The sequence below is a fragment of the Rhinolophus hipposideros genome (genome assembly GCF_964194185.1).
Source record: "Rhinolophus hipposideros genome assembly, chromosome: 11".
NCBI lineage: Eukaryota > Metazoa > Chordata > Mammalia > Chiroptera > Rhinolophidae > Rhinolophus > Rhinolophus hipposideros.
The window spans coordinates 74,676,705-74,703,761 of NC_138057.1; the positions used below are offsets into that span (position 1 = coordinate 74,676,705).

A 27,057-nucleotide genomic window follows, 5' to 3' on the forward strand; every position below is an offset into this window, starting at 1 on the left:
TTTTAGACATACCCTACAAGTAGAGGAGTTTTAAAGTAAAACTCCTGAAAACCACTCATTCAAACATAAAATGATGACACGTCTCAACACAATATCAAGATTTAAGTGAAGCCATTAAGAACTATAAATTCATTTTTCTAAAACCAAGATCCTACTCACTTAAGTTATAAATGAGTCTGACCAAATGAACTGTTTGGAAAGTGAGTCTTTGAAGCTAATAATGTTACTTTGATTATGGAAGGTCATTTCCTAGTGCTGTATAGATCGATATGATCTGAACGATTGGGGTTTTTTCTAATTCCTTAGTTTTTCCTCCTACCAAGTAAGTATACTATGCGTACTTCTGCATGCTGTGTTTCCACCAGGACAATGCTTTATTTTTTCCATATGCAATTCACTTACTAATAATGGTAGTATAGCTGCCCAATCTTAGAAGCAATTTCCCCTATTTGCCACCGCTTCAAGCCATACCGATTATCCAAGACCTGTCTGTTTTATATAGGAAATAAGAAAATAGAAATAAGAGACTATCAATTTCAAGAATAATCAAATCTGCAAGTTTAATAGGATAAAATACCACTACTTCATCATGAAATTTCAAATTCATGAACTCAAAATCATGAATTTTTCATGAAATTTTAATATATCCATTCAATTGAATTCAAAAAGCATTTATTAAATGTCTATTTAGAGTAAGTTGAAATATAAAAAGAAACTGCTTTGAGCTATGTTCACGAAAATAAGAAGCAACATTGCCCGCCCCCAACAGCTTTGGCCAATAAAAGACACCTATTTTAGAATGATACCATGAATCAATCAGTCAACCTATTTTAGAATTAATCTGAACCATTTCAGATATAATAATTGTCTTTAAAAACCAGACAAGAACATTACATTTTAAAACCTTAAATAAACAGGGAAAAAATCCATGTGTTTTCATTTGGGTCATGAAGATAAAATATATTAAGATGCGCCAAGAAATAAAAAGCACTAAGGTAGTAAAGGTCCAAACTGTGACTAATATAAAATGGACCTTCCCTCTCCTTCAACTGTAAAATTCCTTTACCGATGTTGCTGCTGGAACTTCCAGAGTTTGGTGTAAACGTCAAAAGTTCTCCCAAAATAGGACTGCCACTGCTTCTGCCCATATTGCGGCAAATCTCTGGAAGAACAAATACACATGTATTAATTTTAAATCTCTTAGGCTATCTGGAAACTAAGTCTTGTGATGGTACAAACTGGACAGATTTATAAAGCATTTGCACTCAGGGTTTCTTGCTTTACAAAGTTATAATTTTTGGAGCAGAAAGAGCTCTTTATAACAAGGGTCCAGGGCACATTCTCTTCTATTTTTCCCCCTACCTTTGACAGCTCATTCTCCCTCTCCTCTGTTGAGACGTCTCCTGTTAAGTTTCTAGCATTCTCTTCCCTCTCCCTGGGTGATCTTATTTATACTCATTTATACATCGATAACTTCCAAATGTTTATCTTCAGCTAAGAAGTCAGCATTTTGAAAACACTGCTTTTTGGGGAATCCAGAAGTGAATATGCAAGAGGTGGTTTCAACTAGTCTCGAGAGGTGAAACTGTACATCCCTGTTCTTGAGCCTGAGAACTATAATACATCCTTTAGAGACAAATACTTCCCTACCATCCAAACACTGGGACTGGTCCTGTAACTTGCTTTGGCCAATGAAGTGTAATTGAAAATTATCTACACCAGGTCTGAGAAGATTTAAAGAGATATTACATGTATTAGCATTTTCACTTTTCCCTCTGATCTAAGACCAAAATAGGGCTGTTCCTCAGTCTGGAACACAGAGACAGACACAATTTAGTGGAACCTGAGAACCGCAGACAACTTGTAGCTAATATAGGAGCTAGAAACACATCTCTGTTACAATCAGGCACTAAAATTTTAGAGTGGCTACTGCAGTCTTATTTTGGAAAAGCCAATACAGAAACTGGCACCAGGAGTGGGTCATTGCCGTAAGAAACACATCATATATATGAGACTGGCATTGGGATTGAGCAGTAATTAACTGTTACTGCAGACTGGAAAAATGATAACACATATAACACACTGGCAGAAATGCATTTGCCAGCAATGACTGGGAAAGCAGATAATGTGACCAATGAACTTGTGGATTTAGACAAAGAAGCCAGGAAATAGTGTGCCCCTACCCCTGGACGCTGTGTATTAGCTGCACTTAACAAAGAGGAGAAAGAGATGAACTCAGAAAAGAACTAGCTGCAAGCAGAGTTCAAAAGAAGAGAAAATCCTCAAATTCCAGAACTTGCAAGATTGAAAGATACAACAGTTTCTAATGCATAAGTGTTAAAAAGAAAAAAGAGAAATGCTAGCTACAAAGGCTACTTAAGACTGAATCTCATCCTCAGGGCAAAACCTCTTCATGAAAGCCTTTGAATAAACATAGAAGAGAGGCCCCAAATACGTTCTCTCAGTGGGACAAAACAGACCAGGGAAAACAACTGAAGGTTGTAGCTGTCTTGTTGAATTTTGATAAGCTCCAGGTATCCACAATAAAGTCTAGAAGAGAGACAGGTATATCTCAAAAAATCGTGTGAGGGGCGGGTGGTTAGCACAGTTGGTTAGAGTGCCAGCTTCTAACAACAAGGTTGCTGGTTCGATTCCCACATGGGATGGTGGGCCATACCCTACGCAACTAGATTGAAGGACAAGGACTTGACTTGGAGCTGATGGATCCTGGAAAAAACAGTTACCCAATAAAATAAAATAAAATAAAAATCATGGGAATGGCTATCAGTACATCAAAGATAACCTGAATCAAATAGTCAACTAAATTGTGTGAGAGTTATACTGCCAAAGTCATTTGTTTTATAAGGGGACAATAATCATTGATTAGTGTGGTACACTTCTTATCCTAGTTTGTGACTAGTCTTCTCATTTCTATTGATTTTTTCATGAGTTCTCAAATGTATCCATCTTTATATTTTGTGCTTTTTCTTTTTAAAGAAATTAATCCATCTAATTATACAGTCTTTTAAGAGATGTAAAGTGTTAGCTTCCAAATTTAACCCTTTAATATAACCAAAATTGAGTTTCAGGTATATAACAAATTTTACCTGAACGATTTTTAAAAATATGTATCCTGTGTAATATGATAGAACCAGAATTGCAGTCATCCATTATCCCTTATGCTTGTATTTCAGTTCTTTGTTTTATTCCCTTGGTCTGTTTTTCTATTTCCTCATTAACATTCTGCTAATTACTATAGCTTTATAATATGTCTGGCATGTTTCTTCTTTTTCAGGAGTGCCTTAGCTATTCTTGGTTCCTTGTACTTCCACATGAATTTTAAAATCAGCTAATCAAAGTTCTACAAAAAAAATCCAAACAAGATTGTATGGCAGATTTCTAATGAGGACTGAATGAATCTAAAGATTCTTTTGGGGAATTAACCCTTTTAAAACTAGTAATTTTTCATGTCAATAGTATCTCATTTATGTTGAGATACTGGAATGGAATACAGTATCCTGGAATGGATACTGGAATGGAATACAATAGTATTCCATTTATGTTGAAAATATTGACACTACATAAATTTTACAACTTTTCCTATAAAGGTCTAATATTTCTTGGTTCATGTATTGCAATATTTTTAATGCTTTTGTGAAAGGGAGCTCTATTTTTATTTTATTTTATTTTTTTAGGAAATAAGCAACAGACTTGTTTATTAAACCCCTCAGAGGAAAAGCATGATGGACTAATAATACATTTTTGAAAACATGACACATAAAAATAAAGATCGACACACATCTGTTTTTTGTTATGTCTTTAACATATTTTTTTATGGTGGAAAGTTTCAAACACATACAGAAGTGGAGAAGTGTCCAATGAATCCTCATGTGCCATCACCAGCTTCACAGATTATAAACTTAGGGCCAATCCCTTCCATCCCAACCCTTAGGTTACCAGATACACTATAGTGTTTTTGTTTTGGGGCTCCCTATTCCTCTCCATCGGTGCAATTGTCTATCTCTGTGCTCACTTCGTCTAAATCAATACCCCCCTGTGATCACCACAAGCACTACTTTCAATTAAGAAAAGAAATGCAAGCTGTATTTCAGAATGATCCCTATAACTCAAATGTCTACTAAAATACTTAAAATAGACAAAACAAATGCTAAGTAGTATAAGGAAAGAATTTTAAAATATGAATTCTCTTTTTCAACCTAGGTTTTATTTTCAAGTAAAAAAGAAATCCTTTATTTACCTCACGTAACTAAATAAGCTGAATATTCTTGGTAAAAGCTACCAATTTATAAAAAATTTGAGGGGAATTTTCAATAAATTGGTAGCTTTTACCAAGGGAAGAGATGAATATTCTTTGGGGGAAGAGACGAATATTCTTCCAGATTTTATACATACAAAGTATTTGTGCATACAGTGTTTGTCTTATTTTATAATGTAAACTTCTTTCATTTGCTACATCATTAAGATTTTCTCATATTAATATATATACACATGTAGCATGTGTATAATATACACACCTGTTTGGGATTGGCAGAAAGAGACACACACAAACCTGCTATACATTTTGTTTACTTAGTGAAGGAGGCATATTTTCATGTAAATGAGATAGCTAGAGAGCAGAAACAAATGCAGCTTGTTTGTGCAGCTGTTCTCTTGCCCCAGTGGCGTATCAGGCTATTGGTGCCACGTGCCCTCAGTTAGGCAAGGTGTATGCTGAAGACAGTAGACGGAAGGAGAAAACCTGGTTACTACATACAATTCTATCAAGTGCTAAGTATTAGGAAGGCCAGAGAAAGTAATGTGAAATACGATCTGTACAATAAAGGACATTATTACTTAGTTAGCTAGAAAAGACTAACACATATACAGAAAAAGAGAAAAAATAGCACGTGAGTATAAATCACATGGTACTGAGTAAAAGTATTAATAGAAGGATACAGACAAGAGATACGCTGAGGAGGGCTTGAGTAGTCAGGGAAAGCTGCAAGAAAAAAGATTTGGATAGGCAAAAGAGTAAAAAAGAGATCATCAGAGAGAGAGAGAAATAAGATGTTTAAGAGAAACAAAGGCAGTTCCAAGCCAACAAAACCGTCTCAGCCAGACCTCCCCCGTGCAAGTGTGGACAGCTAGTGGCGGATGGCCTCCCTCAAAGCCCAGGAGTTGCCTGTCTGGCAGCCAGGGTGCTGGGTCATGTGTTTCTCGTCATCCAATAGGCGACTCGGGTCTGTTGACATGAGGTTGGTTGCAAGGACCCCAAGAACAGCAAAAGAGAGGGCACCTCAAATGTGCATTTTTCTTTCCAAGTTTGCGTCAATTTGAACCATCCCATTGGCCAAAGAGAATCTCATGGCCAAGCCTGGAGTCAGTACAAGAGGAGACAACTGCTCATGGGCATGGATACCGGGAAGGGAATGATTCTTACAGAGACCTGATATGTTTCTTAATTTTGAAAATAATATGTCTCTTGGAAAACAAAAGTACTATACAGCATATAAAACAAAGTAAAAAATACCCTATTGTTTGTCCCCTCAATTCTAGTCCTCAGAAATAACTGCCGTTAAGAATGTATTTTCTATGCACATTTAAGTATACACGTGAGTTTTTCTATTGTTTTAAATAAATGGGATCAAACTATATATAATGTTCTGTAACATGCGCATTTTTAACTTACAAATATATCAGGTTTCTTTAATACATGTGGGATTATATCAATACTTACTATGTATTAACATAATATAGTATATAATGAAGCAATTTATTTAACCAATCTCTCCTGATGGACATTTACACTGTTTCCAATTTGTCCCTGTTATAAATAAGCTGCAATAAACATCTTCATCCTAATAAACTTGAATAATTATGTAATATGATTAAAAGGTAAATTTCTATAAGTGGAATTAATGAGTGAAGGAAGATTTGCATTTCTGTACCAGATGTTAAGAAAATGAGTAAAACCGCAAAAGGTTTTTCCTACCTGAAATTTTCAGGCACACACAGAAGAATGAGCTAGTAACTACATTTTTTAATCCATCTCCATTATCCTTATAAGTAGAAACTCATTTCAGATTACAGACATAGGTTAACTATAGGTAATGGTTTCCACATTTTTTGTGAGTCTTCATCCTTTTTACATTTCCATGGATCTCTAGTGAGAGGCTGCATTAGGAAGAGCTAATCAGATATTTAAAAACTGAAGTTACTGCTGGAATCTTTAAGACTTATCAAGTAGCTGCTGCTAGAAGACTGAATTATTATGTAGGAGCATTCAGCAGCAACCAACTTCATGAGAACTGACAACTCTTGGGTGCTCCTTTAAATAAAGGTACTGTGCAAAGTCTTTAGGCAAATTAACAAGGAAGCATTTGCCTGCAAGTTCCCTTAAGTTTCCCAAACTGACAAATGTAATAAACCTCAGTAATACATCCTATTAAGGGAGAAAACAGAACTAGAACTCAGTGCTTTATTTCATGAGTGTGTAAGTTCAGGTGGTCAGTAGAAAGGGCTTTAGGAGAAGGGAATTTTGTATGAGGACTAAAAGCACCTAAAAGGTGATCTAAAAGGCTAGAACAATAGGTTGTATCGTAATATACAGTAGGTTGTAATATACAAGTAGGTTGTAACATACAAGTATTTTCTGATTTAGAGTGATGAACGAGATTGGCTAAATTCTGTACTATTTTCCTCAAAAGAATTTAGAACATCTACCACTTCAAACTGCATACTCACTATGAAGGCAGCAATTTCTTTTTAGACATAAAGTTTAAAACTTTTTTAACTACCTGAAAGGTAAGTCCTATGACCACCCTTTTTCTAATGAGACATATATTAAACCCACTGTAATATGATTAGAGTCTAAAATTAACTAAGGTACTTTATAAAGAGTTTTAGATAAATTCCCCTAGTATGCAGTGCTTGACTCTGGTTTTAAACTCTGAATACATCATTTGGTCATTATTACTGTCAGTAGAGATGGGAAATTAATGGTGCATAGAATTAAATTAAATAGGGCTCTGTGAATTATCCCGCAAGCTAAATGACCTTATATTTCACATTCTGCAAAGGCACCTGTGTTATAAATTGGCTGTTTATGTTCTTTTTCCAAGGCTTGAGAGGAAATTGAAAGTATGACCCTGATCTCTCTCTTTTATTAAACCCTCAACTCTACCAACAAAAGTTGGGAGACTATGATAGGAAGAAGTGCAGCGCAAATGATTAAACCTGATTCTCAGAGATGTTCCAAACATAATGTTGAGAAGTCAAAACTTAGGAAAATTCTTCCAAGTTTCTACAATTCAACCCTCTTTCCTAAACTGAATCAGCTAAGATGGTTAATGCCCACACCTAAAACCCAAGTCCAACAGGCACTTTTCCGTCCTCTTCGTATCAGTCCTCCCTATGGCATGACACTGTTCACCACGTCCTTACCACCTTGTAACCTCTCTTCTGTTCTTACTCTCTTACATTGGCTTCTCTTCCCTTGGTCTGGTCCTTAAATGCTTGGCTTCCCCAGGGTATCTGTGTGTATTTGTAAATAAGTGAGTTGCCTGGGAACTCGTGACCAGTAAATGATTGAGCCAATTCAAACCTTCCAACCCCTAATCTAAAGTTCTCTCCTTTCCACCATATGAAAAAAAACAATCTTGATTTTGATTCTACATTAACAAAGTTCTTCTCTGGGACTTCATTCCCCCCCCAGGGGTGGTCACCAGGGATGCTGGTGACCTCCAACAAAGCTGTGGTGGAAGGCCAGGGTAACTCACCCTCTCTGTTCATTTGCATACCAGACACAACTGTGCTTGGGACTTGTAAAGCCCCATTGAGCATTTCCTTGTTTTAACACAAGCATTTAAAAGAAATCCACTGGCACTCTTGGTTTTGAAATTGAGGTTTAGGAGTGAATCTGTGAGTTTGAAAGTGCTAGGGCTAGGCCCAGACTGGTAGAAGCCTGAGTGTTTCCTCTAGGGCAGGACACTTTCAAGATACAATGACACCACTCTATGGACCCCTCTGTTTACTGAAGAGGGAGCAAAGTTTTTTTTGAATGAGGGATGGAGAGAGAGAAAATGCACCAGTGTCTGATTAGCCGGAAGGTAGACATCCTATTTGTCTTTGTATCCTGCCCCTAGGCCCTAGTCCAGCGTCCACAATGGTGCTGGCCCACAGAAAGCACTTAGTACATTGTTCCATTCCTAAGGATGGTTTATGACTTTGAAGAGCTTTGAATAATCGCCTCCCAGTTTTAAACATGCCAAGACAAACTAAAGCTATGAAATGGCATCTCCTCTTCCTGTGAACCAGCTCCAGGGGAAGTATAAAAATTCTTACATTTAGAAATGAAGCTATTATTATAATAAATTTATTTTCTAATGGCACCTTGCTTGGAGAAAAAGAAGTTGCCAAATTTTAAAATCCACTCCCCCTCTAAGATGTTCGCACCTCATAACCTCACTTGTCCCATCAAATGTTCATGGCTGTCTTGTAGATGATGATACCAAAGGATCTCTACAAGAGTGGATTCCTCTGAGAAGCCAGAGGATGAGGGCAAGAAGCCAGGAAGCCAACTGACGCCATTCCTAGAGTCAAGCATTTGCCTGTGGTACCTCCAGAGAAGAGGCTATCAGAGCTCCCCTGAGATTTGGGGGATCCTTACTCCTATACTGAGGAAAAACTTCCCTGAAGCAGCATTTCCCAAATTATAATCCATCATATTAACATAGGCTATTTAACTGACAAAGCTTTGGTTGTTTTCATCTGAAAGCTGAGAAAACAGACACTAATGAGGTTGTTTTGAGCCTTTAATGAAATCCAGGGTACTTTAAAAGATCTTTCTTTTTCCTGTTTACACTCCTTCTGGAGGACCTTAAAAACCAACCACAAATACCCTAACCAATCGCTGATCTAGCTTCCACTAGCAACTTACAAGGTAGAGATGCCACTCGTTCTTTCTAGCCAGGCCTGACAATTAAGATCGTAGAGAGAGGTAACCTACAAGACCAGGTTCTACTGAGCATTGATAGTTAAAAATAATTAATGAGAAATGTGCTAATCTATTTTGTTGTTTTAGACAGAACTACTTCGATAACAAACCCCAAAGCCCACAGACATTTTCAGCAAAAGTAAGCATTACGGGCTGAATTGTGTCACCCTCAAATTAATATGTTGAAGCCTTAATCCCCAGTACTCATAATGTGACTGCATTTGGAGATAGGGCCCGTAAAGAGGTAATTAATTAAAACGAGGCCTTTACGATGGACCCTAATCTGACTCGTGTCCCTATAAGGAGGCGGTTAGGACACACCCTGGGTATAAAGAAGGAGAAGACAGCAAGAAAATGGCCTTGTGCAAGCTACAGAGAGAGGCCTCCAAAGGACAAGCGTGCTGACACCTTGATCTTGGACTTCTCGCCTCCAAAATGTGAGACAATAAATTTCTGTTGTGTAGGCCACCCAGTTTGTCATACTTTGTTATGACAGCCAGAGCAAACTAATATCGTTAAGTGATAAGATACCCCTCAAATCCCAAAGTACAGGTGGGCGAGGAGAAATCACCAACAGCCAAGACACTCAGGCCACTGGCATCTGTACAAGAGACAGAGGAAATAAATGGGGACATCTGATGGACCTAGAGAAGAGGTCCCCAAGAGACCTCTTGACCAGGTAGAGAACCCCAAAATAGCCAATATGTAATCACCAGACAGCACAATGAACCATTCTGAGAACAGAAGCTAAAAGTGGGAGGAACTCTGCCTGAGCCAATAGCCACTGTGGCTTCCGAGTACCTGAAATGTGGAGAATCTAAACCGAAATGTGTTTAAGTGTAAAACAGTATACTTCAAAGACTTAGTATGAAAAAAAAGACTGTAAAAGATCTCAATAATTTTTCTATATTGATTTACACATTGAAATAAAATATTCTGGATATAATGGATCAAATAATTTCACTTTCGTCTTTTAACATTTTGATTAGTCAATGCTTCTCTAGATAGTGCCATCAAGACACCTACTGCACTCTGGTGGCTGTCTACCTCAAATGCAAGTGCAATTGTTTTGAGTGGGACGACCGACATAGAAAAGGAAAGTATACAGCACAAGCTTTTACAGACGATTTAGGGTATCATCTCTGAATAACATATACCTTACTATTACCAGTTTGCAGAACTTGCCTCTGGGAAAGGATTAATCGTTTGAAGGAGGAGGAGAAGGAAGATGGAGGGGAAGAAAAAGAGAGGGGAGGGAGAGGAAGGAGAGGGTGAGGTGGGGAGGAAGTGTGAGTAAGTAAAGCAAACTGTGAATTTCTCAGTTATCTTTTTCTATTTACGAACCTGGGCTTCCTAAAAAGAGGCTTTTAAAGAAAGCACTGTAGACGATTTCTTCTTTAATCTGAAACATTTGGAGAATACTTAACAAAAATAATTTCTGCAATGATTTTTATGTAAGACCATTACACTTCACTTGAGTGCACATCTCGGTAAATACACCGATTCATGGGCTCCCACGCTTATTTTGGCTTTGTGTATTTGCTCCGCTGGAATCAAATAATTAGTGACTTGGGGGCCTCTGCTGTTTCAAAGCACCTTAAATCATGGCTATCACTAGGAGACACAGCTGTGTATCTCCAATCTATGTCTCAAGATTCTGCCTCATATAATCCCAGCAAGTATTCCATGCTGCTTCATCACCATGGTAACCAGAACCCTGCAAGCACTTGGGCTTTGATCATTTTCTGACAGTATTCAAAGCTTTCTCTAACACTTCATTACTACTGTAACTACATGCAAGAGCTACTACAAGCCCAACACCACTCATTTTATCCATTTCTCACTCTCTGGACTATGTTTTCCTACACAGAGAGAAGGGCTTATTTATCATGCACCTATTATCCGAAGGTATTTTCAGTCAAGAAAAATACTCCATTAAGATATTGACAGCTGGGAAATTGAAGTCTCTGACAACTTGAATGAATGGCTTAATATAAGGTGGAAAAACACACCTGCAAGAATAAAAAGGGAATTTATTATATCCAAATCAGGCATTATATACAAAGTATGAAGCTTTTCATCCACTGAAATGTACTTTTTCACTCTGTTCAAAAAGAGTAAAAAAGTCCAGGTGAGAGGGAACACAGGGGGTGGCTGAGGTATTTCTTTATCCAAGTACAAGCCACATGGATGTGTTTAATCTGGAAGAAACAAATACACTTGTGTGTACTTTTCTGCAAGTATATTACACTGCAATAATAAGTGTAATAGTCACTTTGTGAACTCAGGAAAGACAGAAAACACAAAGGAAAGCTAGCCAAAAGATAAGCACAAACAGTGAAAGGAATGCAGGAAAGAAGAACCAATGTTCAAAGCTGATGCTATTCCAGCTGAATTCTCACTGTATCCCATTTCCCCAAGTTTCAAGGCTGGTCTAGAACCACTACTAATGTATTTCTTGTTCTCTGTAAGCACTGGGATCCTGTTCTATTCAGACCTACCCAAATATAAGGGATGGAGCAGTAAAAAAAAAACAAAAAAAAGAAAAAAACACACACACAAGAAACCCTTCTTTTAATTATTCCCAAAGAAATCTCTCTTTCAAAAGAAAGCCATAAAAACTAACACTTGAAAATAGAAAGCTATTTAAATTTACATAACTCAGAGTGGTCATAGAGGATTCATTAGAGACATTTTCTGAAAATGCCAAGAAGAGAGATGAAAATCAAAAGACAGTACATGGTTATAGAGGATTTAGACTGGACAATCATCTAAGCATTACAAGTATAAATAAGGAAGGAGGCACTAGGAAGAAAATAATTAAAGAAATACAATAATAAACTGAAAAAATATTTTCTGATTTAAAAATGCCTAAGGTCTCAGACCACACACAAAAATTAACTCACAATGGTTTACAGACCTAAATGTAAGAACTAAAACCAAAAAACTCTTAGAAGAAAACACAGGAGAGAATTTTGGTGACCTCAGGTTAGGCAACGATTTCTTAGGTATGACACCAAAAGTACAAATGATGAAACAAAATATTGACAAGTTGGACTTTATTAAAATTAAAAGCTTCTGTGCTTTAAAGGACACCATCAAGAAAGGAACAGACAGGGCCGGCCCGGTGGCTCAGGCAGTTGGAGCTCCATGCTTCTAACTCCAAAGGCTGCCGGTTCAATTCCCACATGGGCCAATGGACTCTCAACCACAAGGTTGCCAGTTCAACTCCTCGAGTCCTGCAAAGGATGGTGGGCTCTGTCCCCTGCAATTAAGATTGAACACAGCACTTTGAGCTGAGCTGCCTCCCAGATGGCTCAGTTGGCTGGAGCATAGGCTCTCGACCACAAGGTTGCCAGTTCGACTCCCTCAAGGAATGGTGGGCTGCGCCCCCTGCAACTAGCAATGGCAACTGGACTTGGAGCTGCGCCCTCCACAGCTAAGACTGAAAGGACAACAACTTGACTTGGGAGGGAAAAAAAAAAAGTCCTGGAAGTACACACTGTTCCCCAATAAAGTCCTGTTCCCCTTCCCCAACAAAAATCTTAAAAAAAAAAAAAATGAATAGACAATCGAAACAATGAAATATGTATTTGCAAATCATTACATCTTACTTACAAGGGACTTGTATCCAGAATGCACAGAGAACAACTACAACTTTAAAAAAAAAAAAGATAACCCAATTTGAAAAATGGGCAAAGGATTACAATTGACATTTCTCCAAAGAAAACATAAAAATGGCCAATAAGCACATGAAAAGATACTGAACATGATTACTGATTCAAAAAACGCATATCAAAACCACAATGAGATACAACTTCACACTCACTGGGATGGTTATCACCAAAAAGACACACAACAAGTGTTGGTAAGGATGTGGAGAAAATGAAACCCTCATACATGCAGTCTCTTTGAAAAACAAAAACAGTCTCGACCTTCCTCAAAAGGTCAAATACAGAGTACATGACCCAGCAATTTCATTCCTAGGTCTATATACTCAGGAGAACTCAAAACATATGTCCACATAAAATCTCATACACCAATGTTCACAGCAGTATTATTAAAAACAACCAAAAAATACCAAATAACTCAAATGTCGATGGTTGGATAAACAAAATGTGGTAAATCTGTACAATGGGATATTAATCTATAATAAAAGGAATGAAGTATTGATACATGTTGTTACATAGGTGAACCTCAACAATCTTGTATTTAGTGAAAGAAGCCAGTCACAAAAGATCACATATTGTATGATTCCACTTATATGAAATATCGTAATAGGTAAACCCAGAGAGTCAGAAAGTAGATGGGGTTAGGGGGTGGGTGGAATAGGGAGTCACTGCTAACAGGAATGAAGTTTCTTTTGCGGGTCATTAAATATTCTAAAATTAGATTGTGGAGATAGTTGCACAACTCTATAAATGTACTAAACCACGTAATTGCAAACTTTGAATGGGTGAATTTTTCTTGTATTTGAAATACAGATCCATAAACCAGAGTGGGAGGAGAAGAAGAAGGGGTGAGAGTTATTATAACTATGATAACGTTTTAAGAGTTGAGAATAAAGGAGTTTGGGAACCACGTGCCAGAAGTTACAGAATTTTTCACGCAAACTTTTAAATGGTTTCTCACTCTTTAAATCTACCATCCCTGAACTTTTTTGTTTGCCTTAATTTCAACAGGCACATGGAGATTTATGGGAAATCTGCTTAATAGATATGCTAAACCTTAGGCTTGGGTTTGTAGTTTCATAATTTCCTCACAGAGTATTTGAGGGCAGGCGCTGTTAGTTTTATCTTTGGGTTATCTGTACCCAATACAGAATGTGGCACATCCTGGGGAGCCAAGTAAATGCTGAATAAATAAAACATACCTGGATAATAATGGGGAAACAAGAAAAAAAAAGTCTTAAGTATGCAACTTAGAAAGTTCACAACATTCTAGGGAAAAAAAGACTTAAAACCTGGGAATACATATTGGGGTAATTTCTGGAATGAGAATAGTTGAAAGAAAATAATTCTTAAAAAATGCAATTAAGCTATAAAGCAAAAAAAAAAAAAAGCTAATCTCAAAGATCTCTTCTGTTGCACAAAACAGGAAGCAGCAGAATGAGGAGTTAAGGACACTGTCTCTGGAATTCTTCATTTAACCAATGTTCATGAAGCACTTGCAAAGGACAAGACCCTGGCTTAGCTACCAGCGAGACCGTGACAAACAGAGACGTTTCATTTTAATGAAGGAAGACCTCCTAAGCCAATAAATAACTTTCAGAAACTTACCACACATCAGCCATGGGGAAAGAAATACAGAACTATTATTGACAAGTTTAAAGGTATCAAGACTCCACTAACCTTAACCCATTGAACAGCTGCTTAGATTTATCCAGAAGATAACAAAAATCTGTAACTGTTTTCCTCTCTCCCTGTGGGATGTCATCTTCAGCACCTCCAGAGGACATGATTTCTTTAAGAGCAAATTCAGTCCTGTAAGAAAACATGTTTCCATTTACCAGGTAGATGAAAATAAAAGGAGAAACAGACCTTATTTATATCATCTGAGAGCATTTTTTCCCAAGATAGAGAATTCTTCTGATTACAGTTAAAATAAGTGTAAAATGGTGTGAGAGAACAGACAATCTCATATTGTCAGTGGCACTGAAAATTGGTACATCCATCTTGGAAAATAATTTTTAGAATATTCTTTCATCCAATAAATATCATTTGAATGCCTATTATGTTCCAGACACTCCTTTACATGGATAAGAATCAAAAACGTTGAATCATTTCACCTTCCGTGTTTCCCCGAAAATAAGTCCTACCCAGACAATCAGCTCTAATGCGTCTTTTGGAACAAAAATTAATATAAGACCCGGTCTTATTTTACTATAAGACCCGGTATAATATAAAATATAATATAATATAATATAATATAATATAATATAATATAATATAATATAATATAATATAATATACATAATACTGGGTCTTATATTAATTTTTGCTCCAAAAGATGCATTAGAACTGATTGTCCGGCTAGGTCTTATATTCGGGGAAACAGGGTATTTATCTAATCCATTCTATACATCCATCTTGGGAAATGATGCTACAAGTGGAAAATATCCATAAAGATATTTATCTCAGTATCGTAATATTTAAAAACTGATAACCTAAAGTACCAGAGGGAAATGGTTAAGTACTTCACAGGACGCTAACGACTGCACTCTATCCTATCACTTAGTTATATTTAAGATGATAAGGCAATATGGGGACATCTCAGTACAAAGAGATATAAAAATCACACCCACCCACACACACACCACAGAGATATGCTTTAAAGCTGTATTTTATTGAATCCAAACTCTTTTCATATGTAATCAATCATTTTAAAAAGAGCAAGTTGCCAGGCAGTATATATAGTATGAACCTATAATAAGCACACACACAAAAATCATGTGTTAACACATGGACAAAAATCCCTGGAACAACATAAAGAAATCTGGTCCCAGCACAGGGAGAACAAATAGGCGGAGCAGACAAGGGCCACACACTAGATATGGGAGTCAGGATGTGGTGCAGTTGTTTTGCTACATACTTTCCTTTCCAACATTGTCTTGAAGGCAATTGTGGTTGCAGGGCAGGGAAACTGTTAGCAAGCCCAGAACTCTGAAGGGGCTGCAGGGTGACATATGGGTGGCACTGGTGCCAGCTGGTGGGGAAGTAGTTTACAACATGAACGGATGTACTGGGTGGTCCCCTTGCACGTCCACATGTGCCCTCTTCCCACCACCTCTTTCCACAATCCATGGAGTAGGGTTTTGAAGAGAGGGAAACAGTCTTGAAAAGCCCTGAGCCTGGGAAGGGGTTTCACACTGTAATGATCCTGGGTACGAGCTCTCCCCCCACCCAACCTCAACCTTCATTCTCTAAACCCAGGAGGAGAGAAACAAAGTAGGTACAAACCAGACTATAGCTTTCTCCACCCCACTTCATGTACCTCATGAGCCAAGGTAGCTAATATCCCCAAGACATGGAAGCTCACAGGAGAAGAACAGAAAAAAGTTTTAAAAAATTTCAATAAGGAAGGATATTAGAAATAAAGCAGGAAGAAAATGTAACAAGGAAGGAAACAAAAATACTGTGTATGAAAATATAATCACTGAAATAAATTTTATACATGGATTGAAGAAGAAAAAGGATATAGTTGAATAAATTAATAAGCTAAAATATCAGGTTTAAGGTCTGCCAAAGAACATCAGGAAGAAACAATATAACATAAAAGAAAAATCAAGAGATATGGAACAGAGAAATGAAGGAAATCAGCATCCACACAATAGTAGTATATATATATGGGGGGGAGGGGAGAGAGAGAGAGAGAGAGAGAGAGAGAGAAAAACATGGAGGTAACGAAATATTTGCAGAGATAAACTTCTGTAAATTTCTCAGCATTAGAAAAAATACAAGACTTCAACGAAAAGGGCTCAAAGAATAAATAAAAAGAAAAGAAACAGAAAGATAAAGAAATAATCCTATAGCTAGAAACATGAAAGTGAAATTTAAGAATTCCTGAGAAGCTCTCTCCCTTTCCTGAACAATCCAGTCCTATGGCCATTAGGTGGGGCAGAGCACAGCTGGTGTCCACACAGCGGGCAGCCTGCATGGGTATCAGAGCCCAATTGTGAGGAGACCAATCACACCCACACAAAGGGCCAGCTTGCACAGGATGGTAGAGCCACAGTGAGCTGAGGAGGGCATCCATGAGGGGGAGAACAGGGAGGGAGTGAGAGCCCAAAGCAGGGTGAGGAGGGCATCTCCACCTGGCAGGGTTCTGAGGCAGCAACAGGAGATCTGTCATATATAGGAGGATTCGTCACATAAGAAAATCCATTACGGACAATCAGAACCAGAGTTGTCTCTATAAAAGAAAGGAGACACAAATATGGAAAGGGAAAAGGTTAGAATGAACTCTATACATTGAAACCAGAGGTATGAATGAATTAATGGATTTTTTAAAAGGTACATTAGATGTGTGGGGTGTGCATCCATAAACACACACACATACTCCCTAGCTCTGTGAATCTGTCTGCTGAGAAGGCCTTGGAGAAGTGACCACCTCCACTCCCCAAAGGTATGAACATATCGAGCACCCAAACCTTGGATTTTGTAATACCATCCTCCAATAAAGGGAGCCAGAGCTTCTTGGAGAATTGTAACTGGATAATTAGAGCACCGGGGCAGAAAAAGTACAAGATGAATCTGGAATATCCTGTGCCAGAGAGCAAGAAGTGCTCAAAGATGATACGGACATATCAAAAGAACATCAGTTCTAAGTGTACAGCAATGATGGATGAATTATAGAGAAAATGTGGTATATACATACTGTATAATATTTAGTCATCAAAAGGGGAAATCCTGTCATCTGCAACAACATGGATGGACCTAGAAGGCATTATGATGAGTGAAATAACTCAGAGAAAGACAAATACCATGATCTCACTTCTACGTGGAATCTAAAAAAACAGAACTCACAAGAGAGAACAGATTGTTGGTTGCTGGCGGTGGAGGACAGGGCATGGTGGAAAAGGGTGAAGGTAGCCAAAGGGTATAAACTTCCAGTTATAAGGTAAATAAATTTTACAGCACGGTGACTACAATTAACAATACTGTACTGTATATTTGAAAGTTGCTAAGGAAGTAGATCTTAAAAGTTCTCATCCCAAGGAAAATAAAACCTGTAGCTATATTAGGTGATAAATGTTAACTAAATTATTGTGGTAATCATTTCACACTATATACATACATCAAATCATTGTACACCTTAAACTAATACAATGTTATACGGCAATGATATCTCAATAAAACTGGAATAAAATAGGGGAGTCCGGATGGCTCAGTTGATTAGAGCATGAGCTCTGAACAACAGGGTTGCCGTTCAATTCCCACATGGCCAGTGAGCTGCGCCCTCCACAACTAGATTGAAGGACAACGACTTGAGCTGATGGGCCCTGGAGAAACACACTGTTCCCCAACACTCCCCAATAAAATTTTTTAAAAAGCCAAAAACTGGAAATAAAATAAAAATAAATGAAGCATCAAAAAAGGGGGGTAGGCATAGGATCCAGAGCTACCACTGGCCAAATTGGGGATAATTTCAGGAGAAACAAATAATGATAGTAACCAATCATAACCTACTGCATAAAATAAGAAACCATGAATCAATACTGATATAAATAAATAAGTGAATGAATGGAAAGTTTGATAGTGAATGTGATAGTTTCAGAGTACTTCTCCACAAAATACACACTAATTCCAAAAGGAAAAAGTAACTTCACAGCCGTGACACCTGGCAGACACCACCTTGATCAATGATCAAAGTGAACATCATTAGTCATCAGGCAAATCAAAGTCCTGCCCCACCTGACAGGCTGCAATGAGAAGTGAGGTTCCCGTTGAAGACCTTAACTTGAATCTCATCAGGAGGAAACAGACAAATCCAATGTGGGAGGTCAAATTCAAGGCTGACTTGATTATATTTCTCCTGAACAAATATAAAGGTATCAGATGATATGAACCCTTGCATGGAACTTTCAAAAGAACCGAGAGAAAAATTATTAGAATTAACCAGTGAGTTTAGCAAAGTTGTTATATATATAAGGTGAATATAAAAAAGGCCCATTATATTTCTATATCCCCAAGAACAAATAATTAGAAAGTGAAACTTTAAAAAAAATTATATGATATACAATAGCACCAAATAATATCAAGTAGGTAAGAATAAATACGGTGCATATGTATAAGACCCCATCACAAAAATATTGTAAAACCCTGAGAGATATATTAAAGACGACTTACAGAAAATTAAGAATATGTTATGTTTTTTTACTGGAAGCCTCAAAATTATAAAGACATCAGTTCTCCCCAAATCGGTCTACAGATGCAATGGATTCAGCAATACAAATCAAAATCTCAACAGAGTTGGGGAAATGAACAAGTTGATTCTATAATTTCTATGGAAATGCAAAGAACCGACAGCAGCTAAAATTATCTCAGAGAACAAGATGGGAGGACGTATTCTACTGGATGAAAAGCTCCAGGATGGAAGACCTAATAGTGGTATTGGTGCCAGAAGAGAAAAACAGACCAATAGAACAGAATCGCAAGTTGGGAAACAACCCACATATACGTAAATACTTGATTTGTGACAAAAGTGACACTATATATATAGCAATGAGGAAAAACGGTTTTATCTAGGGCAGCTGATTAGCTCAGTTGGTTAGAGCGCGGTGCTCTTAATAACAAGGTTGCTGGTTCGATCCCCACATGGGCCAGTGTGAGTGGTGCCCACCACAAAATTAGATTGAAACAACTCCTTGACTTGGAGCTGATGGGTCCTGGAAAAATACTTTTAAAAAAACGCTTTTATCAAAAATAAAGAAAGAAAAAGAAGAGCCAGTGCTGGGTCTGCCGGATCTGGATATCTAAATTAAAAGAAAAAACAGGAACCCTCATTCCTGCCTACACTATACACAAATTCTAAGTAGACTGTGGGTGTATAGGCAAAAGACAAAATAAAATAGTTCTTAGATGATAATATAAGGAAACCATCTTCCTGACCCTGGGGTAAAACAAGAGTTCTTAAGGTCACCATTTCTTAAGGTCAACAAAAGCACTCATCATGAAGGAAAAATTAGACCATTTTAAAAACCAAGTACTGCGCGGCCAGTAAGCTCATTTGGTTAGAGCGTGGTGCTAATAACACCAAGGTTGCCGGTTCCATCCCCACATGGGCCACTGTGAGCTGCGAAATCCTTAAAAAAAAAAAAAAGAAAAATCCAAGTACTGTGTTCATTAAGACACCATTAGCAAAGTGAAAAGACAAGTCACAGAGTAAAAGAAAGGTATTTGCAATATATATATTTGACAAAGGACTTGTAATAAAAAAAAAAAAAGACACACCCCTATCAGGCAGTAAGAAACAAACCAATCAAAGGTCCAATAAACAGGGTGAGAGGGGGGTATCAAAGGCAACAGCCAAACAAAAGGCTGCTGACTGGCATTAGTCATCACGGAAATGCAAATTAAAGCCCAAATGAGATACTACTACCTAGTGTCTCAAATATTTTTTTAAAAACCTGACAATCCCCAGTGTGGGAAGAATGTACAGCAACAGGAACTACTAGAAAACTATTTAGGAGTATCTGCTAAAACGGAACCTTTGACTCTTTGGAGGGAGGGACGGAGAGAGGAAAAACACCAGACCCAGATCATTTCACAAGTAAGTTTTAAATCAAACGTTTAAAAAACACATTAATATTGAAAATACTTTCCTCCCCACATTCATTTTAATAAAGCTAACATAGCCTTGACACCCAAACCATATAAGGGCAACAGAAAAAAGCAAAATTACAAGCCAAAGTCCATATTACATAAACCGCAAATGTTTGTAATATTAATAGATCATAGATAATTGAAATTTTAATATAACAGCAAACACAATGTCACTGGTTTACTAAAAAGTAAATGGCAAATTAAGACTTGTGAGTGAAATACATATATGTATGTATCAACATCAATTATGCGGGGAAAATACACATGGAAATCTATAAACGAGGTCAGTTCTATGGACATTTATGGGAGGCATGTATGTAAACACAGCACATCAGTAAGAATAAAACAGACAAAGAAAAGGACAAATATTGTTGTGGGTTGAACTGTGTCCCCCCAAAAGATGTTGAGGTCCTAACCCCTTGTACCTGTGAATGTGGCCTTACTGGGGAATAGGGTGTTTGCCAATGTAACTAAGATGTAAGTTAACAAGAGGTCATACCGGAATACAGCGAGTCCTTAATCCAATATGAACCACTGTCTTTATAAGCGGAGGAGGAGAGATGGAGAGACAGACAGCCACAGAGAGGAGAATGCCATGTGAAGACAGACAGAGAGGGAAGATGGCCATGTACAGAAGACACAGACTGGAGTTATGTGGCTGCAAGTCACAGAACGCCAAGGACAGCTGGCAACCACCACAAGCTGGGGAAGGGACATGGAACAGATTCTCCCTGTGACTTTGTAAAAAGGAACCAACCAATTGTACCAAAAGCGTGACTTTGGACTTCTGGCTTCCTGACGTGTGACAGCAGACTTCTTTGTTTTAAGCCACCCAGTTTGTGATGATAATGTGTGATGGCAGCCCTAGGAAAGCAATCCATATACGATAAAGTCCAGCCACAGATTCCAAAATAGGCACATAAGCAAAAGAGCAACGAGTGGGGACAACTGCTCAAAGACTTCTGCTAAATACAGAGCATCTGAAACTATTGACCTGCTTGTTGACAGTTTCTTTTTATAGGAAGTCTTCTGATAAAGCAACAAGAGAAAGTGCTCCTCTGGATTTCTTCTGAGTTGAGTGGTGGGCAATATGAAAGTAAAAAGGAAACCTGGAGAGAACAGATCCAAGTGTGCATTACATTACACCAGGGGCACAGTGCAGAGTCCTAACAGCGGTGGAAAGGGCCCTGAAGTGCGGAAGATTGAGTTGTCCTGTTCCTAACACTTCCCAGAGATGTGACTGTAAACAAAGAAAAAACTTGGGCTAATACTTTTGAGTTACAGGTTTTTAATCCACAAAAACAAGCAAGTTACACTTGTCCTGCCTACCTCAGGTAAGCTGGAAGGACATTACGTAGGTGTGAAAGCAGCCTGAAAACACTACATAATGCATAATGTCACCGTCCTTGTTATTCTGCACTTTCGTGATGTTTCAAAAACATAAGGAATGGCCCTGGGATTAAACCGAACAGGAAACAGGTTGAGGGAGGAAGGGAAGTATATAGAAAATAAAACCAAAATATAATACAAAAATTAATTCTGACAAAGAAGAGAAGGTATTAATAGAAATCACATGGTAGGATTTTCTTATGCACTCAGATGTCTTAAAAGACATGTAAAGAGAGAATGGCTGTATGATTCAGCATCAATACGAGAGTTTCACACGTTTTTCTCAGCTATAAAAATGGAATATTAATAAGTTACCTCATAAGGCTGATGGACAATAAAATGAACTAATGGATATGAAAGTGCCCTGTCAATTATATAGTACTCTAAAATGGTCAGTTGTGAAATTGTTAAAAGTGCACTCAAAAACAAGAGCATAGGGGCCGGCCCAGTGGCTCAGTCAGTTAGAGCTCCATGCTCCTAACTCCGAAGGCTGCCGGTTGGATTCCCACATGGGCCAGTGGGCTCTCAACCACAAGGTTGCCAGTTCAGTTCCTCGGGTCCCACAAGGGATGGTGGGCGGTGCCCCCTGCAACTGAGATTGAACACAGCACCTTGAGCTGAGCTGCCGCTGAGCTCCCGGATGGCTCAGTTGGTTGGAGCGCATCCTCTCAACCACAAGATTGCCGGTTCAACTCCCGCAAGGGATGGTGGGCTGCGCCCCCTGCAACTAGCAACGGCAACTGGACCTGGAGTTGAGCTGCGCCCTCCACAACTAAGACTGAAAGGACAACAACTTGAAGCTGAAAGGCACCCTCCACAACTAAGACTGAAAGGACAACTTGACTTGGAAAAAAAGGCCTGGAAGTACACACTGTTTCCCAATAAAGTCCTGTTCCCCTTCCCCAATAAAAAAAATCTTTAAAAAAACCCCAAAAAACAGAGCATAAGTTTTTTTGTACCAAGTATAAAAAATACTGAAGGTGTGTATGTGGGGGTGATGGTGATGGTTTTGCCATATTCAGTGTAAAAGGAACAAGAAGCCACTGCTCGGTGCAGACGGCATTCGTATAATATGAACAGATGGCAGTGCTCAAAAAGCTGGTCCTTACCAGACAGAGTATGAAGCATCTTCATGTATCAAAGATAGCATAAAACTATCTTAAATTATATACAAATTCTTTTCTGAAAACAATTGTTCTCAATCCAGCATGTGACTGAAATTAAATTACATGCTGTAAAAACAACTGTAAAAGAAATGCATAGGTATGAAACTTCTCGTTCAATGTATTAAAAAAAAAGAGAGTTTATGAAAAGGGAGCCAAAAAAGCTAGGGCATGGAGCAGCAGTGATAACACATACAGCCAGAAGGTCATTTGTGAGATATTGTTCAGGAGACTATAAAGGTAGCATTTTGTCTACCAAATGTGGAGAAAGAGATGTGTTTACCTAACATACACGAATATGCAAATTATTCAAGGGAGACATAGCACAGCAGTGAAAGGAAAGAAAGGCAGCCAGTTTCTAATAAGAATGACTAGCTGGTGAACGCACAATGTAATATATAGATGATGTCATACAGAACTGTACACCTGAAACCTATGTATGTAACTTTACTAACAAATGTCACCCAATAAATTTTAATAATAATAAAAAAAGAATAACTATCAACAACAAGACACATGCAAGGACTACTTGTGAAGCTAGTGGGACAGGAAACACAAAAATATACAAAATGAAAGAAATCATCAAAAATGGAATCCCTGGAGAATAATGTGGGGGGAAAGGACCTGAAGCAGCCTATGGCTACCAATTCATAAAAACTGTCTCTAGTGGAGAACCCACAGAAGCAGCGGTCTAATACAATGTGTTCAACTCAAGTTAAACAGCCACTTATTCATAACACAAAAACTTAAGAGGGAACAAGGAGTTCAGGCAAGAGTCTCAACTGACAAGACATCATTTCTATTCAGCATGTCACAAAGTGCAAGCCACATAGACTTTCTTTTTAATCACATCCAAGGATGACAGCAGCAGCAGGCAGAAACTATGCCAGGCATTTTATACACATATTTCATCTTCACACCCCTCTAAGGTAGGCATTGTTACCAGAATTTAGAGATGAAAAAAACAGGCTCAGGAAAGTTATTTCTCCAAAGTTATACAGTTGGAAAAGGACTCCACAGTCATGCTCTTCTTAACATAGGATGTCAAGGTCATCACCCTCCTGTTAAGAAAGCAAAGATTACAAAATGGGATTGTCTGGTCCTTTATCCCAATGCTTCACATCCACGGACCCTGCCTGTCCTTTCCCTTAAAACACAGCTCATGGTATTTTTAAGATTTCCCACCTAGTAACTGCAAATCTCTCTTTGAAAAATATCACAAGACCCAAAAGAATCATTAAAACCATTTTTTTTTAAATGGACTTCAGTTATCAGATCTACCTGTCAAGGAATGATTCCAATTACTAGATGTTTGACTTTCAGCATGCCCTTTAACTTGTCTAAGCTTTGCGGTTTCTCCAATTCCAATACAGAGATTGTAGTATTTACTCCTCGTACAACTCTTAAGAAGATTCAGTTAGACAATATTCAGAACATCATCATCCAGAAATTGTACAGAGTTAATAAAAGGTAGCAAATATTAAAACTGGTAATTCTAGGTGCTGGAATACAGCCGTGAACAAAATAGGCAAAATCCTGCTTTCAAAGTGTACTTTCTAGTGGAGAGACAAAAATAAAAGAAATATAAATATAATATCCAAGTGGTAAGAAGTGATATGAGGAAAATACAATGGGAAGGAGATAGAGTGTGACTGGGGGTAATATTTTAGGGTAGGTAAAGTGACATCTGACAGGGTGACATTTGGGAAGGTAACATCTGAGTGGACACCTGGACGAAATGAAGGAGTGAACTGTGTCAAGATTAGGGAAGCTCATTTTCTAGGATGAGGGAACAAGGACCAGGTGCTGAGGTAGGTATATACTTGGTATACTGCAGAAGAAGAGGTTTTCTTTATAAATACAACACTAAAAAAACCCTCCAGCTCCTCATAAATAAGTTAGTATAAATAAGACTCATGGCTGCTGCTTTGTGAGCACTAGAATATAAAAGAGGCAGAGAAGACTAAAATCGAGACACTCATTTTCCAAGCCCAACACCCTGGTGTAGGCTGAATCTGCCCCTTTGCAGTTGTGCCCTTTCCTGACTGACCCAGCCACACAAAGGAACGGCCCTTTTCTAATTCGCACAAAGGTACATATGGGCCACCTGCAGCCCATAGAGGACTTCCCCTTCAGTACAATTTACTGGCTCTACAATCATCAGCGTTAATAAGTCTGTCCCCTCAGAAATGGAAACGGACTAAATTATGTTGAACTGGATTCTATAATGACACTCATTAAAAATGATTTATAAAGTGAGATAATCACAATTTTCATTGTTCTTCTTTACCTTGATACTGATTAAAAGAAGTTTTTTAATCTGGTTAAAATAGGCCGTGTGATAAACACAGGATCTGGATTCTCAAGACCCAGACACGCGTCCCAATTGTGCTGTTTTCCCCAAAGTCACACAGTTTATGGTTTCACTTTAGTTTCCTGGTTTGTAAAATAAGGATAATGAATACTGTCCTCTCTCACCAGGGTATTGTGATAAAATCTATTTCAACATAACCATTTTTTCTTATTAAGATCTCAAGTAAAAAGGCAAATGCAATTATATTATAATAAAAGTAGACAATGTTTTCATTAAGGAAAAAGACCTTGAGTACATCAATAGACTTTAAGCTACAAAGGTTAAAAAATAAATAACACCAAGCTTCCACATTAAAAAAAAAAAAATGTGTTTGCTGCTGAGGAGTTCCATCTGTTCCTGGAGCTTATAACCCACCTAGAGGTCAGAACATGCCATAATGATGATGATATAAAAACAGAGCAATGCTGCCGACTAACGATTTCTCACAAGAGGCCCAAGTGTGAAACTGTCAGTCCTCTTGTCTGGGTTGATCAAGTATTCTTCTGTCAGGCCTCTATTCTTAAGGCCCATCCTTAGCACAAGGAGGTAGTTATTTTTTAGCCAATTTAGAAGTCTAAACTGACTTAAATGTTTCCACCTTCACACTTTTCTGGATCAACCCTGTCAGAAACTATTTGTTTTTCTCTGGACTCTAAATTACTTGACTCATGCAGCCAGTTGCCTTATATCATAGTTATTTGCTCACATTCATCACTCCCTCACAGTAATTTGTAAGCTGCTTGAAAGCAGTGGCTGTCTGAAAAACCTTTCCTCAAAGCACCTTGTGTAAAGGGCTTTAAATGCCATCCCCTGACAACTCCCAAAATACGAACTGATCGAAGGTAGTGAAAAACTTTGTGGGAGCCGGCCATACGACAGAAATTGTTCCAGGTGCTGGAGATATGAACGCACGCACGTGTGTGCTTGCGCATGTGCAGGAGCGCATATGTGAGCGAATTTAAGATACCAAAGACAGCCAGAAGTAAGGAACAGCGACTGTGGCCGGGACTTGAGAATCTACAAAAGCTGGGAATGTTCCTCACCTGATAATCCAGGAGGGAAGGCCAAATAGCTGCCATTCAGGGAGTGAAAAAAGGTAAATTTCAGCCTTCTGAGAAAGTATCCTATATAATCTGATTGGTGTAGCAGTGCGTTAGCAAGTATTTTGTGAAGAAAAGGAAACCCCTCAAATTCCCAAAGTCTTGGCCAGATTGCTGATCTAAAAATATGCTGATTAATTATCCGAAGACTCCTGGTAGATCAGCATGTATTCTACAAAGACAGATACATCTGGGACCCGTATAAGGGAGACAGAGCAGTGTTTAGAGCACTGGCACCAAACCTGGCTCTGCCACTCACTATTCAAATACAGCTGTGGGGTCTTAGTGAAGTTACTTACCCTCTTTGTGCTCCACTTCCCCATATGTAAAATGGGGATAATAACGGGAAATGCTTCTTATGGTTGTCATGGAAACTAAATGCAAAAATATGTAATGTGTTCAGAAGAGAGCCTGGCACCCATTAAATGTCACATAAGTAGGATTATCATGTAATTTACCATCCAATCTGGGACAATTCTGTGAATGAAAAGGGATACTATTAATAACTACATCAAGACTGTGCAAAAACTGAGACTGTATCAGGCAAACCAGGACACCCTGTAAGTTAAAAGAAACAAGAGAATGTGGCCAGAGAAGTAGAATGCCCTGCCTCACCTCTTTAGATGGAGGCTGCCCATAGATGCAGGTACCAAACGTTAACATCTGAATTACACTCCCCTGTATGCATGTGGTCAGAACAAAACGAGCACACTTGTTATAAAAGGTGTCAATT

General features: G+C 38.2%; 1 protein-coding gene across 5 annotated transcripts in view; it reads right to left on the minus strand.

The window, feature by feature from the left end:
- The window catches only part of SCAI (suppressor of cancer cell invasion), a 116,376-nt gene that overhangs the window by 46,026 nt on the left and 43,293 nt on the right, over positions 1-27,057 (minus strand). For 3 of the 5 annotated variants that reach the window (XM_081066542.1, XM_081066541.1, XM_081066545.1), the window contains exons 3-5: positions 14,347-14,478; positions 1,067-1,162; positions 403-489 (exon numbers count right to left, since the gene is read on the minus strand). In XM_081066542.1, the coding sequence (XP_080922668.1) occupies positions 403-489; positions 1,067-1,162; positions 14,347-14,478 (315 nt within the window). Of the gene's footprint in view, positions 1-402; positions 490-1,066; positions 1,163-14,346; positions 14,479-16,808; positions 16,907-23,814; positions 23,936-27,057 lie in introns of those variants that run through there. The other 2 variants (XM_081066543.1, XM_081066544.1) reach the window with 2 other exon arrangements.